A 14,355-nucleotide genomic window follows, 5' to 3' on the forward strand; every position below is an offset into this window, starting at 1 on the left:
CAGTAGATATTCAAACTGATTCAATGTCTGCTGGTCCTTTAGCTTTGCTTGGCAATGGCACATTTTCAGGCGACACGTGACTTTGGAGCCTGATCCAAAATGACATTTTTCCCTTATTGAACATTCCAGTCTTCTCTAGTTCCAGCAGTAACATTTGCCTATACTTTAGGTCTGATAGTTTTGGTGTGATGTTTAATTTAGTTGGGGGTTAGGAAACATTCCTACGTTTGAATAACATACAGGATGTCAAATAAACAGTTGGACTTTTTGACTCACACTTAATCATTTTATTACATAAATTATTTTCCATATATAACAAGTATCCATTATTTCTTTCCACACTGGTTGAGATGACAAATCTACCTGCAGAATTTTTTCAAAAAACATTGTTTTTGTACATGTAAACTACTGCCATATTATTCATGAGGTGGTGTATTGACTGCAAAGTCACAATGGACAAATTGGACACTAATTTACAGCATTAATATATGACATAGAAATGTAAAAGATAGATTCCTTATTTTTTATATATATATATATAATTTAACATCAACATGACAGTTACATTTCCCTATGGACCAGCATCTACCCAACAAGGTGAAATAAAAAATAAATGACATTGACGATCATGACAAAAACAAAGATTAGTTTAGAAAAACTTCAAGTGACATCTTGTAAAAGTCGCTCTGGATAAGAGCGTCTGCTAAATGACTTAAATGTAAATGTAAATAATGACAAGACAAGGATTAGCTTCATTAAAAAATAATACAATAACTTCTTAGCTTTTTCCCTTCTTACTAAATATCTAGGCTAACTGTCAAGCATGTTTCTGTCCTGGAGAGGAACCCATTACACTTTATATGAAATGAATAATAAATTAAACTAGGCCTATTAACAAAAGTAGCTTATGTACTGCTGTTCATAGTAATAAACTGGTATTTCATTTTTTTCTGAGAAAAAACACTAGTGCCTCTTCTTTTGTCCATATAAGTCTATCATAAGCCCACATTCATCTTGTAGAGGCCCGTCTTTAAGGAGAAGGGTGACTTCTTGCTTTCAATAAAGAAAGTGGGTCCCTAAAGGGGGAGAGTGGGGGGACATTTTAAATAAAACTATCAAGAGTGGGGGATGTGTCATGGGGGGTAGGGGGCTGCTGGAGAGGCACTTCAGCTAATTTAACTAGGCCTACTTGATTCTAAACCCTTGTCTGTTCACTGGCAGTTCCCTACAAATATTTGAAGTGTGATGGCTGCAACAATGCAGAGGCCCCTAAAATAGAGAGGAAAGCAAACAGAAACTGGACTGGTCCCATGTTTATCTTAAGTCTTAATAAAGCCACACTCCAAGGACCATTGAGACGAAACTAAACAAATAGGCACAAGAGTTTAAAAGGTAGCCCAGAAGTAATGGATGCAATGCCCAATGAGGAGTATTGTTACAATGAAGTCAAGTTTGGTTCATTTCTCCTTAAACAATCACTTTATGGATCTTTACACTCCAGAACAGTTTCGACCTAGGATATTCCATGAGTAGCCTAGGTCTAGTTTGCTAGGCCTATTGAATTGGTGGTCTGAATGTCCTGTCCATCATTGTGTCCCAGATTAAGGCATCACATCAAAATATGAAAAATCCATTAGGCCCATAGGAGAGTACTAGCAGCACATAGTATTCCACTACACCAAACCCACGTGCTCATTAGATTGGACCCATCCCTGTCACCACAACAGGTCACTTTCAAAAGACCACATTCATTTCTCAATAGAATATCCGTGCAAGAGTGATGCATAATAAGGCCATATAGCTCGACAACTGCGGGGAACTAGAATTTGAGTCAGGAGGACATATCTCCTCTGTTTTTGATTCATAGTCTTCATCCTCATACATATCGTCCATATCTGCCTGGTCTGAAATAACATTGTGGTCTCCAATCTGGCAAAGTTTGCTCATGTTCTCCTTGACTACCTCACAGAACGGCCTTTCCACCCCGTCGCACACACACTGGTTTAGTAGCATGCCATTTGGGATGAATAGCATCTGTTGTATTGTGGCCTTGCACCTGGACGAGCATTTCCTGCCATTGAAGAGTTGCCCACAGTAAGACAAGTAGGCTGTCAGGGAGGAGTGGCAGCCGGTGTCCTCCTCACAGCGTTGACGGGCCTCTGTGCATCCTATCCCCCCCGCGTCTCCAGGATACCTCCGGGGGAGGCATGGCTCAATCGCCCGCTTTGCATCCCTACACTCCATGTCCTGACCACAGTCACACCTCTCGAGATAAGGGCCATTGCGGGTGTGATTCAGTCTTATCAACGCGTTGATACAGTGGCTGGGGCATTGCCTCCTGGTGCCTCTGATGTTTCCTTCACAGGCGGCTAGATACTGGCTGTATGCAAGCTCACAGTCTGCCTCCTCATGGCATCGGAGCAGGGCTTGCCAACATATTAACTGGGCATCTAGCGCCAACAGCACCGATGAGAAGAGCGCCAGAGCGCTGCACCAACTGTTCATGCTGGAGAGAGCTCTAGTTCGACGATGCGCACATTTTCCTCCAGTTAGTGCATGACAGCCAAGTCTTTGATGAATTTAAAACGTAATGTAACTAATAAACCCATTTAGTATGAGGCGTTTATGGTCCAAACATAAATGTGTTTAGTAGGCCTAGCTACAAACCTAAAGATGTCCCTCTGTCTCTCCAATACACGCTTGCCAGTTGTGGAATAACAGTCTGTTTTATGAGTGTGAATGAATCCAGTCTGGAACGGATGAGTAAAAATGTTGAAATCCTTTGCATTGATTCAGCTACCCCACAAAGCAACAATATCCTCCGCAAAACTGTCACAGTCGTGTCAGTAAAAAAGGAACAAAAAGTGACCATATGCGCTGTCCAAAGTTCGGACACCTACTATCCACATTTCATGCCCTCGTTTGAAAGCATAACTCTTTTTACTCCTGTTTTCAAAATACGTCCAACTTTCTTGGCTTTAAAAAACGTTCATATTTTCCGTGTTCTGTATTCCATACTATGTTGGTTGAATTCATTAGGACTGCCTCTTCTCACTGTCGCATTTTCTCCCGCTATGTGTCTTTGTCCCCCTCTTGCAGTTACGCTTCACGCTTCGTTAATCTTTTCCCCGCAACACCCCTCCTTTTCCAGAAAAAGAAAGGATCGTTTTCCTTCCCCCTCTCCCATTTACAATCCTGGTCAACGATTGGTCGTCATTGAGGAGTTGTGGGACTCATTTCTATAGCAACGTAGTTTTTGCAATCTGCTCGTCATACAGGAAAAATAAAATGTTTATAAATTTGATGAAACTCACGACCTGTGTGGTCCCCTTTACAAAACACGTCAACGTTTGGGGAGGTAGTGAGTGTGGGGGAACACAAGCCCCCTAGCAGTCGACAGAAAGCATTCCATTGCTAGAAGCTCACATCTGCACCCACTGCTCCACTTTTAAGTGCAGAAAAAACAAATCTGTTCCTTTTTAACGATAACTCGAGGAGGGAAACCTCTATGAAAACCGTCGCACAGTGAGGGTTTCACTTAAAGTTCTACTAATTGTCGCCCTGTTCCCTCTCCCTCTCGCTCTTCTTTCTAGTGAGTTTTTAAGTCCTGATTGATAGAACAGAATGGAAGAGAATAGTATTTTCTGGCCCGTTTCACCCCAATTGTGTCAGATTGGCCATGCAGTGGCACAGTGTCTTTCTAGGCTGAAGATTGTTCACGCCCTGCGCCTATCAATAGAGGTGGGTTTCAGCATCAATATATTTTACACCTCTCCCCTTTCACACCGCACTTGAAAACTACCAATAGCTCAGGCTTCTCTGCTATTCAAATGCTAACTAACGTGTTTTGAAAAAAGCGATTGGAAAAACCCGTAGCGACACACGGGCTGTCTAGAAATGTCACAAAGCAGTTGCTGGCTGGCTTCTCTCTGAAAAACACTGTACACTTTTGCAAAGAGCCTTTGATTCTGCCAGATGGCTGAGCTTATTATCAGACTTCACTGGAAGGTAAAGTTGCCACTAATAATGGTTATAATAAAAAATAATAACATCATTATAAAGGTTAACTTAAGAACGTGGTTATAACAATGGTTATAACAACTGTGACATAATCATTTGGCCTATCAGTATTGTAATGATAATAATTTCATGATAATAAACTTTGATCTGATACGGGGCTAATATGGATTTTGGATTAAATTCTGTTTTGTCATTAATTCAACATTAATCAACAAACATTCCGATGAGGTTGTATTTTTGTCTCCACCTAGTGTTCAGGACATTAGGTTTTGGTTTTATAGCCTCAACGATGGCTACTGTAAATTATATGTTAGAAATCTTCCGTCCTGGAGTTTCTGACCAGATGGTCAGACTGGCTGGATAACAAATGGAGAAACATGAAGCATACATCATAAAAACCTGTTTATTATGGTTTCAACAGTCAGTCAAAAATCAATACGTTTCATACAGCACTGAACAACAAAGATGATGTAAAAGAAGCAAAGAATGGACAGGAAACAGAAACATCATGAACAACACGTCTCTTCCTGAAATATCATCATGAGATCGACCTGAATCACCCCATAGGGTGACTGGAAATGAAAGAAGCTCTTGTTGTTGGCTTTAAAGTACCACTGCAGGTCATACGTCAATACAGAGAGATATGTATAGGTGATCAGGCTCTGTAAGACTTGAGTAAGAATGAATTATATTCACACTTGTTTGTTTTGCTTCATGGAACTGACAAGAAAGCACAAAGTAGCTATCACATAAAACAAGCGACTAAGGCATGTTCACCATCCTTTCTTCTTATTGCTATTACTTGTAATGTCACAAAAGGACTGTTCAACTATTACAAGACATGAACCACTGTATTAAATAAATATATATTGTATATTACTAAATAAGGTTGACAAACCCCTCTCCCGCTCTCACCTGCATCTTTACTTAGTGATACAACAACAATTCAGACAAATACCAAGTACTCTATGTTCATTTATGTTCATAGTATTGTGTACTTATTAAACACTATGACCAGCACTCAGCCAAAAGATGAAATTTTCGAAGACAGCACTTGACATATCATAGCAGCTAAACGACACCAAACCACCGGCACAAAACAGCACTGAGATGGAGAGGTCAGGGGTCAATATGAGGACAGGTTAAAGGCCAGATTTGAAAGGTTAGATGGGTTGGCATTACATAGGACGAGCTGTCTCTTAACAAGGCCCCAACTAGTTAATGACCATAGACTAGATGGACTACAGAACAGGCTAACTGCAAATACACTTACACCTGCAATAGATATAACAGACACTTGGTTTGTAACGTACTGAATGTGGTCCCAAGACAAGAAAGTGTGATTTAGTCTCACACTTAAAATGACTAGTTGATATACTTTGTGCCATTGTCTAAATGGTTTTCTGCAAAGGGTCTTTGGCATAAGACTATTACTCTGATTCCTCCACAGTTTAAGACAGTGTTTACTCTGATTCCCCCACAGCTTAGACAGTGTTAACTCTGATTCCTCCACAGTTTAAGACAGTGTTTACTCTGATTCCCCCACAGCTTAGACAGTGTTAACTCTGATTCCTCCACAATTTAAGACAGTGTTAACTCTGATTCCTCCACAGCTTAAGACAGTCTTTACAATGATTCCCCTACAGCGTAGACAGTGTTTACTCTGATTCCCCCACAGCTTAGACAGTGTTTACTCCGATTCCTTGGCCAGAAGCTGCTGCAGTATGTTTTTGTGTGTGAGGCAGAGTTGACTGTATGTGTGTGCATTCAAAGCAACATGACTATCAACGTTTGTACATGATCATAGATCACATGATATCTTACATAGATCCTTTGTTGTACAGATAAAGAGAGTAAGGGAGGGAGAGAGAGAGAGCAGGAATTCAGTCAGCCAGCCAGATCACATGAGATTACACTTCTCAGCAGACTGTTTGAGGTCTTCCAGTGTGGCCTGGGCCTTGTCCTTCAGCTGGTCCATGTCCACATTCTGGATGTTGGTCAGCTGGCCCAGGACAGACGTTTTTGATTCCTCCTCCTTGTTGTCGTCAGCGATCATCTTGGCTAGCTCTGTGGGCAGCTCCACGTCATCCCCCGCCTGCTGGATCTGAGTGTCATCCAGCTCATTCTGGGTCGCACACACAGTGGAGACAGACACACAAACACACACACACACACACACACACACACACACACACACACACACACACACACACACACACACACACACACACACACACACACACACACACACACACACACACACACACACACACACACACACACACACACACACACACACACACACACACACACACACACACACACACACAGGCCAGTGGGAGAGGGTGTAGGGAGCGAGGGCAAAGGAAAGGGAGAGGAATTAGATGATTGAGACATAGGGAGAAAATAAAGAGAGTACAAACAGAGCACATTTGGATGGTGTTTTTGCTTCAAGGACACAACCTCGATCTGACCCTGTAATAACTGCAATAACATGTAGTAAGAAAATGCTTGAATTAAAAATAAATGCAGAATCAGTAATGGATGTACCTTTGGCAGTCTGTATTTGTCCCGGAAGTGACTTCTAACTGTTGCCCGCTCAGCTTTCTTCTGGGCAAAACTAGAATCTCGTTCCTGCCTGGGGAAAACCAGAGAGAAAATGGTTAACAGCGGATTAAATAGTGTCGCTGCATGTAATCACACACACACACACACACACACACACACACACACACACACACACACACACACACACACACACACACACACACACACACACACACACACACACACACACACACACACACACACACACACACACACACACACACACACACACACACACACACACACACACACACACACACACACACACACACACACACACACACACACACACACACACACACACACACACACACACACACACACACACACACACACACACACACACACACACACACACACACACAACGTCTGCAAAGGTGGTATAATCTCGAGTCCTTACTCAAGTTGATGCTTCATAACAAATGCCTCCTTCATTCCACCTCCATAATTCGACTGAAGGATTAAGGATTTAACGGCATTAGTGGCGATGTGAGGACAGATGCTATAATGATAATTTAATTCATCCATAAGGCTTTTTGTAATATAAACAAGTCATGGTATTTAGTATGGAACGTTGTTAGATTTGTTTGTAATGCGATGTATCACAAATGCACAAATTCATTGGTTACTATTAACCACATACCTCAGCCATCACAGTTAGAGTGTTGGGCCAGTAATGAAAAGGTCGCTTCTTCGAATACCTGAGCCGATAAGGTGAAAAATCTGCCGATGTGCCCTTGAGCAAAGCACTTAACCCTAATTTGCTCCAGGACGCCATAGTACTATGGCGACCCTGTAAACAACACATTTCACTGCTTCTATCTGGTGTATGTGACAATATTAGATTTTTATACCACTGTGGATCTCATAGTGAGGGCTGAAACAAAAGAACACAGGGAGCCCTCTGCTGAGCTGCACTCTGACTCAAGAGTCTAGGCCATCAGAAGGTGGACAAGCAGCAGTAACACCTGGGGGTAGAGAAGGAGGGAGGGAGGCAGAGAGAGGGAGAACAACAGAGAGAGAGGCTGTGCTCTTGCAGTGAGACCCAGATGCAGTCCACTGCCGGTCCACTGCTCTACTGGGGAATTATATTCAGACTTCTGGGATATAGAGCGGCATTGACTCACTGACTGACTAGCACTCATCTACTTCTAGAGCTGCAACTTAGTGAACCCACAGAAACCTAAGATCACACCCCTCTACAGAACTCTACACCCTCTCAACACAGAGTCTAGGACAACACCACTCTACAGAACTCTACACCCTCCCAACCCAGAGCCTAGGACAACACCACTCTACAGAACTCTACACCCTTCCAACACAGAGCGTAGGACGACACCACTCTACAGAACTATACACCCTTCCAACACAGAGCGTAGGACGACACTACTCTGCAGAACTCTACACCCTCCCAACCCAGAGCCTAGGACAACACCACTCTACAGAACTCTAAACCCTCCCAATCCATAGCCTAGGACAACACCACTCTATAGAACTATACACCCTCCCAACCCAGAACCTAGGACAACACCACTCTACACCCTGCCAACCCAGAGCCTAGGACGACACCACTCTACACCCTGCCAACCCAGAGCCTAGGACGACACCACTCTCCAGAACTCTAAACCCTCTGAACTCAGAACCTAGGATTACTCCACTCCAGAACACTGACTGACTAGCACACCTCATTTTACAGGTGCCAAACCAGTGAATATACACAACCTTGGATCACCTCACTCTACAGCACACCCAGACACCACAACACCCCATCACCATGTCCTCTGCCCTACACCACCATACAAATATCATCATACTGCAAGCCTTATGTTGAGGTAAATCAGATATTTATACTTCACCACCACGTACAGCAATACTGCAATACTACCCATTTGGTAACTCCAGCAGAGGGCAGACAAGAGACAGTTTGTGTTATCCATGGTAGCCCTCTTAGTATTACTCAAATAATCTTGGTCCCTAATTTTCCAATAATCAGATTAAAACAATCACTGAAAATGTGATATAAATACCTGAATAGGATTGAACTCTTTCAAAAGACAAGACAAGACCTACAACTCGCACCAAACATTCCGAAGTAGACTCCATGAACCAAGGTGATGTCATGTGACCTATGTGATCATGCCAACAGTGTGGTCTGAATTACAGCATGACATCATAATGCATACATACAATACTGTAAACAATGGCATGATACATGTGGATAGCCAATGACAAGGCCATATCCCTATCATTCAGGGGATACAGGGCCAGCCCTGGGCATAAGCAACATAGGTGGTCACCTCTTGTTATGTCAGTCACTGACAGTCACTCAATTAGCCCATGTCAGCTAATATGTTTTTGATTGGTAAATTAGTCAACCTAGCTATCTAAACTTGTAGTAATCATGGCCGAGTTACCAACCTGGCACGAAGGGCCTGACCTCCAGGAGGCCCCAATTAATTTTGTTAGACTCTCTCATTCAGATATCATATAAATAATTAATGGAAAAATGGGGGGACAATTCATGGCAAAATCCCCCCCCCCCCCAACCAAATCTCGCCTTGGTCCCCCAAAAGGCTAGGGCTAGCCATGAGGGGATATATACTGAGTGTACAAAACATCAAGAACACCTTCCTAATATTGAGTTGCACCCTCTTTTGCCCTCAGAACAGCCTCAATGTGTCGGGGCATGGACTCTACAAGGTATCGAAAGCGTTCCACAGGGATGCTTCCCACAGTTGGCTGGGTGTCCTTTTGGTGGTGGACCATTGTTGATACACACGGGAAACTGTTGAATGTGGAAAAACCCAGCAGCGTTGCAGTTCTTGACACAAACTGGTGCGCCTGGCACCTACTACCATACCCCGTTCAAAGGCACTTAAATATTTTGTTATTCCCTTTCACCCTCTGAATGGCACACATACACAATCCATATCTCAGTTGTCTCAATACTTAAACATCCTTCTTTAACCAGTCTCCTCCCCTTCATCTACACTGATTGAAGTAGATTTAACAAGTCACATCAATAAGGGATCATAGCTTTCAGTCTATGTCATGGAAAGAACAGGTGTTCTTAATGTTCTGTTCACTCAGTGTATATTCACAGTGGCATTACTGTTATCTTGCCCACTGTGAATGAACATGAGCATGTTAACCACCACACAGCAGCACATAAGCCAGCTCTCTGTGACAGCCAATGGTAGAGCACCTGATGGCACTGAGATGACGAGTCTTGTGTCTTCTCCTCTCAAGGGCATAATATAACCAGGGGATGTCATTGTGACTCCTGTGCCTGATAACATGATTATATATGACATGCCACTGCAAACAACCTCATTCCAACAACCCTATTCTCCTTGGATTATACAGAGCACTGACACCAGACTTTGTGCTATGATCTATTGTATGGCGGTAGCCACATTATAATAGCCCACCTCCCATGAAGCCCAGTGTAATGTATGATGGTATGGGATTGAGGTCAAAGTGGGCTGTGGATTGAGGGGAGTCAGTGGATGCTCCACCATGTCTGACATGTCAACAGTAAACATGCTGTTTGTCCTGGAGCCTGGAGCCATGTGACGGTAAGCCAGGGTAGTGCTCTGTAGTAAAACACATTTCTTTTTAATGAAGTATACTTTTCATATAGATGCAGGTGTGTGTGGAGGCACTGCACATGATCAGACACATTTATTTTTTATTATTATTATTTTTTTCAGATCTATGAGCTTTTGTAGAGTCATCTGTTTCAAACCTTGAGGACATATTCTCCTCTCACATAGGGGAGTTTGGAGTAAAGTCAATTAAATGATCAGATGTTTTATGATATGGACAGAGGACAGTCTATGGCGATGGGTTTCTTTGTTATACCCAGATAAAAATACATTTCACGATCAGAGATACTCACATCAGACTCATGTATTCTGTTGAGGTGTCTACTCTGTGAACAAAATGAAGATGGAGGCCGACATCACAGGGACATGCAAGAAATGTGGAAAACTATTTGGAGAGCTCATTGAGGATGATATTCAATACATTTTGAGATAATTTGGACATAAAAGTAACTGAATTTATGTTCTAGAATGAATCTAAGGACACGTATCAACCTGAAGCATTAGTATATGCCTATTGGGAAACGAGCCGTTTTACAGTATAACTGGGCATTAAACTCACTGTGATTAGTGACACATTTTTGTTTCTGGATTAGCCTATTGCAAGAATTCCAATGGAAAACCGTCCTATATAGTCTAATTATTGAAACCTGAAAGAAAACTAATGTATCGAGTGTAGCAGCTGTGTGGCGAGCTCGAGAGCACGCCGTGGATCCCACTGATGCGTAAAATAGTGCATGGCGCACTGGGTCTTGTAAAGGAACGCGCTCAGCAGCGTCTTTACATTGGCCATTACACAGAATAAACGCTGCTTTATAGTACGCAACCCTTTCAAAATATATAGGCTATTCAAATGGATCGATAAACTTGGGTTTGTTCTTACTTTTCCTCCTCTAACTGTTGTTGATATTGTTCAAATTCCTCCTGGGTCATTCCTGCAGCTGCGGCTTCCGATTTCTCTCCTTCGGGCTTTTCCTCAGTCAAACCCCCGGTCAGGTTCTTCACATGCCCTCCCACCATTTGTTTCACCATAAAAGCCATCTTTCTCCCTCTTAAGAGTCCGTTAACCGACCGAGTCAGAACGTGGACGTTTGATGCGCTCTTGATGAAAGCTGAGTAAATCAATGGATATCAATGGATATCCACCGAAGTGTCTCAAAAATATATGGAAAAAGCCAATACAGTCATCCAAATGTTTTACTCTCGACACTCCGTCGTGCACCGCAGTGAGCGATTGAGAATAGACGCGTTTCAGCACAAGTGCCAATGGACAGCTCCGCGTTGAGTGGGGAGGTTAGCGAGAGAGGACGTGGCTGCACAAATATCTGAGCCAACAAGTTTTACTCTCAACTCTACCAATCGTGTTTTTTTCCTAACCCAACCTCCACTCCCTTTGCCCAATCCCACGGATCGCTGGATTACGAATGCGCTTTCATGATGCAACCTAGCACCACACGTGGGTTCCGGTGATTCGCCTTCTTATTATAACTCACTATTGAGTATGACAGGCACTCCTCACGTTCACAACGGACTCCGGCAGAGACAGACACACGTGACGAGTCAACTACGGTGTCTACTAGTTGTTTTGTATGGTTTTGAACCCAGTGCGTCTTTGGGGTCATTTTGTGCGCTTTTTTGTTGTTGTGAAAATCCAAGGGTTTCCGAATGCACTTTTGTCATAAACTCAGCAAAACTGTGTTTATTTTCAGCAAACTTAACATGTGTAAATATTTGTATGAACATAACAAGATTCAACAATTGAGACATAAACTGAACAAGTTCCACAGACATGTGACTAACAGAAATGGAATAATGTGTCCCTGAACAAAGGGGGGGTTCAAAATCAAAAGTAACAGTCAGTATCTGGTGTGGCCACCAGCTGCATTAAGTATTGCAGTGCATCTCCTCCTCATGGACTGCACCATGTTTGCCAGTTCTTGCTGTGAGATGTTACCCCACCCTTCCACTAAGGCACCTGCAGGTTCCCGGACATTTTGGGGGGGAATGGTCCTAGCCCTTACCCTCCGATCCAACAGGTCCCAGACTTGCTCAACGGGATTGAGATCTGAGCTCTTCACTGGCCATAGCAAAACACTGACATTCCTGTCTTGGAGGAAATCACGCACAGAACAAGCAGTATGGCTGGTGGCATTGTCATGCCAGAGGGTCATGTCAGGATGAGCCTGCAAGAAGGGTACCACATGAGGGAGGAGGATGTCTTCGCTGTAATGCACAGCATTGAGATTGCCTGCAATGACAACAAGCTCAGTCGGATGATGCTGTGACACACCGCCCCAGACCATGACGGACCCTCCACCTCCAAATCTATCCCCCTCCAGAGTACAGGCCTCGGTGTAACGCTCATTCCTTCGGTGATAAACACGAATCCGACCATCACCCCTGGTGAGACAAAACCGCACTTTGTCAGTGAAGAGCACTTTTTTTCCATTCCTGTCTGGTCCAGCGACAGTGGGTTTGTGCCTGGTGTAACTCGGGCAGTTGTTGTTGCCATCCTGTACCTGTCCCGCAGGTGTGACGTTCGGATGTACCAATCCTGTGCAGGTGTTGTTACACGTGGTGTCACGTTCTGACCTTAGTTCCTTTGTTTTGTCTTTTGTTTTAGTATGGTCAAGGAGTGAGTTGGGTGGGTTGTCTATGTTAGTTTGTCTATGATTTTCTATTTCTGTGTTTGGCCTGGTTTGGTTTTCAATTGGGGCGGGAGGGTAGCCTAGTGGTTAGAGTGTTGGACTAGTAACAGAAAGGTTGCAAGTTCAAATCCCTGAGCTGACAAGGTACAAATCTGTTGTTCTGCCCCTGAACAGGCCGTTAAAACACTGTTCCTAGGCCATCATTGAAAATAAGAATTTGTTCTTAACTGACTTGCCTAGTTAAATAAAGGTAAAATAAAAAATCAGAGGCAGCTGTCAATTGTTGTCCCTGATTGAGAACCATATTTAGGTAGCCTGTTTTCCATTGTGTTTTGTGGGTGGTTATTTTCTGTTTAGTGTTGTGTGCACCTTACAGGACGGTTCGTTGGTTGTTTATTGTTTTGTGTTCAGTGTTCATTAAAATATGGACACTTACCACGCTGCACCTTGGTCCTCCTCTCTATCTCCAGACGACAACCGTTACACGTGGTCTGCCACTGCGAGGACAATCAGCTGTCCGTCCTGTCTCCCTGTCTTATGCGTCTCACAGTACGGATGTAACAGTATAATTTCACGTCCGTCCCCTCGCCCATACCCGGGCGCGAACCAGGGACCCTCTGCACACATCGACAACAGTCACCCTCAAAGCATCGTTACCCATCGCTCCACAAAAGCCTTGCAGAACAAGGGGAACTACTACTTCAAGGTCTCAGAGCAAATGACGTAACCGATTGAAACGCTATTTAGCGCACACCGCTAACTAAGCTAGCCGTTTCACATCCGTTACACTCACCCTCCTTTTGACCTTCCTCCTTTTTTTCCCGCAGCAACCAGTAATCCGGGTCAACAGCATCAATGTAACAGTATAATTTTAAACCCGTCCCCTCGCCCATACCCGGGCGCGAACCAGGGACCCTCTGCACACATCGACAACAGTCATCCTCGAAGCATCGTTACCCATCGCTCCACAAAAGCCGCGGCCCTTGCAGAGCAAGGGGAACTACTACTTCAAGGTCTCAGAGCAAGTGATGTAACCGATTGAAACGCTATTTAGCGCGCACCGCTAACTAAGCTAGCCGTTTCACATCCGTTACACTCACCCCCCTTTTGACCTTCCTCCTTTTTCCACAGCAACCAGTAATCCGGGTCAACAGCATCAATGTAACAGAATAACTTTACGTCCGTCCCCTCGCCCATACTTGGGCGCGAACCAGGGACCTTCTGCACACATCGACAACAGTCACCCTCAAAGCATCGTTACCCATCGCTCCACAAAAGCCGTGGCCCTTGCAGAGCAAGGGGAACTACTACTTCAAGGTCTCAGAGCAAGTGACGTAACCAATTGAAACGCTATTTAGCGCACACCGCTAACTAAGCAAGCCGTTTCACATCCGTTACATGGACATTGCAATTTATTGCTCTGGCCACATTTGCAGTCCTCATGCCTCCTTGCAGCATGCCTAAGGTATGTTCAC

At 43.7% G+C, this 14,355-nt stretch overlaps 2 protein-coding genes across 2 annotated transcripts; both read right to left on the reverse strand.

Annotated features, from left to right (window-relative positions):
• Nucleotides 1-3,138, reverse strand: LOC124035589 (growth arrest-specific protein 1-like). The gene has a single exon (XM_046349092.1). It carries the CDS (start codon nucleotides 2,503-2,505, stop codon nucleotides 1,756-1,758), a length of 750 nt encoding a protein of 249 aa, XP_046205048.1. The 5' UTR covers nucleotides 2,506-3,138; the 3' UTR covers nucleotides 1-1,755.
• Nucleotides 3,139-4,407: 1,269 nt separating this feature from the next.
• Nucleotides 4,408-11,674, reverse strand: LOC124035020 (complexin-3-like). The gene is made up of 3 exons (XM_046348416.1): nucleotides 11,116-11,674; nucleotides 6,571-6,658; nucleotides 4,408-6,145 (listed from the first exon to the last, which is right to left on the reverse strand). Exons 1-3 carry the CDS (start codon nucleotides 11,271-11,273, stop codon nucleotides 5,921-5,923), a joined length of 471 nt encoding a protein of 156 aa, XP_046204372.1. The 5' UTR covers nucleotides 11,274-11,674; the 3' UTR covers nucleotides 4,408-5,920.
• Nucleotides 11,675-14,355: the final 2,681 nt, after the last annotated feature.

The sequence above is a fragment of the Oncorhynchus gorbuscha genome, linkage group LG05, assembly GCF_021184085.1.
Source record: "Oncorhynchus gorbuscha isolate QuinsamMale2020 ecotype Even-year linkage group LG05, OgorEven_v1.0, whole genome shotgun sequence".
NCBI lineage: Eukaryota > Metazoa > Chordata > Actinopteri > Salmoniformes > Salmonidae > Oncorhynchus > Oncorhynchus gorbuscha.

Excerpts from the sequence above, each read along its gene's own strand:
- LOC124035589 (XM_046349092.1), bottom strand. The coding sequence starts at position 2,505 with ATGAACAGTTGGTGCAGCGCTCTGGCGCTCTTCTCATCGGTGCTGTTG.
- LOC124035020 (XM_046348416.1), bottom strand. The coding sequence starts at position 11,273 with ATGGCTTTTATGGTGAAACAAATGGTGGGAGGGCATGTGAAGAACCTG. Across the intron at positions 6,659-11,115 it reads CAACAGTTAGAGGAGGAAAA|GCAGGAACGAGATTCTAGTT; the intron begins GTAAGAACAAAC and ends GGTTTTCCCCAG. Across the intron at positions 6,146-6,570 it reads ACAAATACAGACTGCCAAAG|AATGAGCTGGATGACACTCA; the intron begins GTACATCCATTA and ends TGTGCGACCCAG.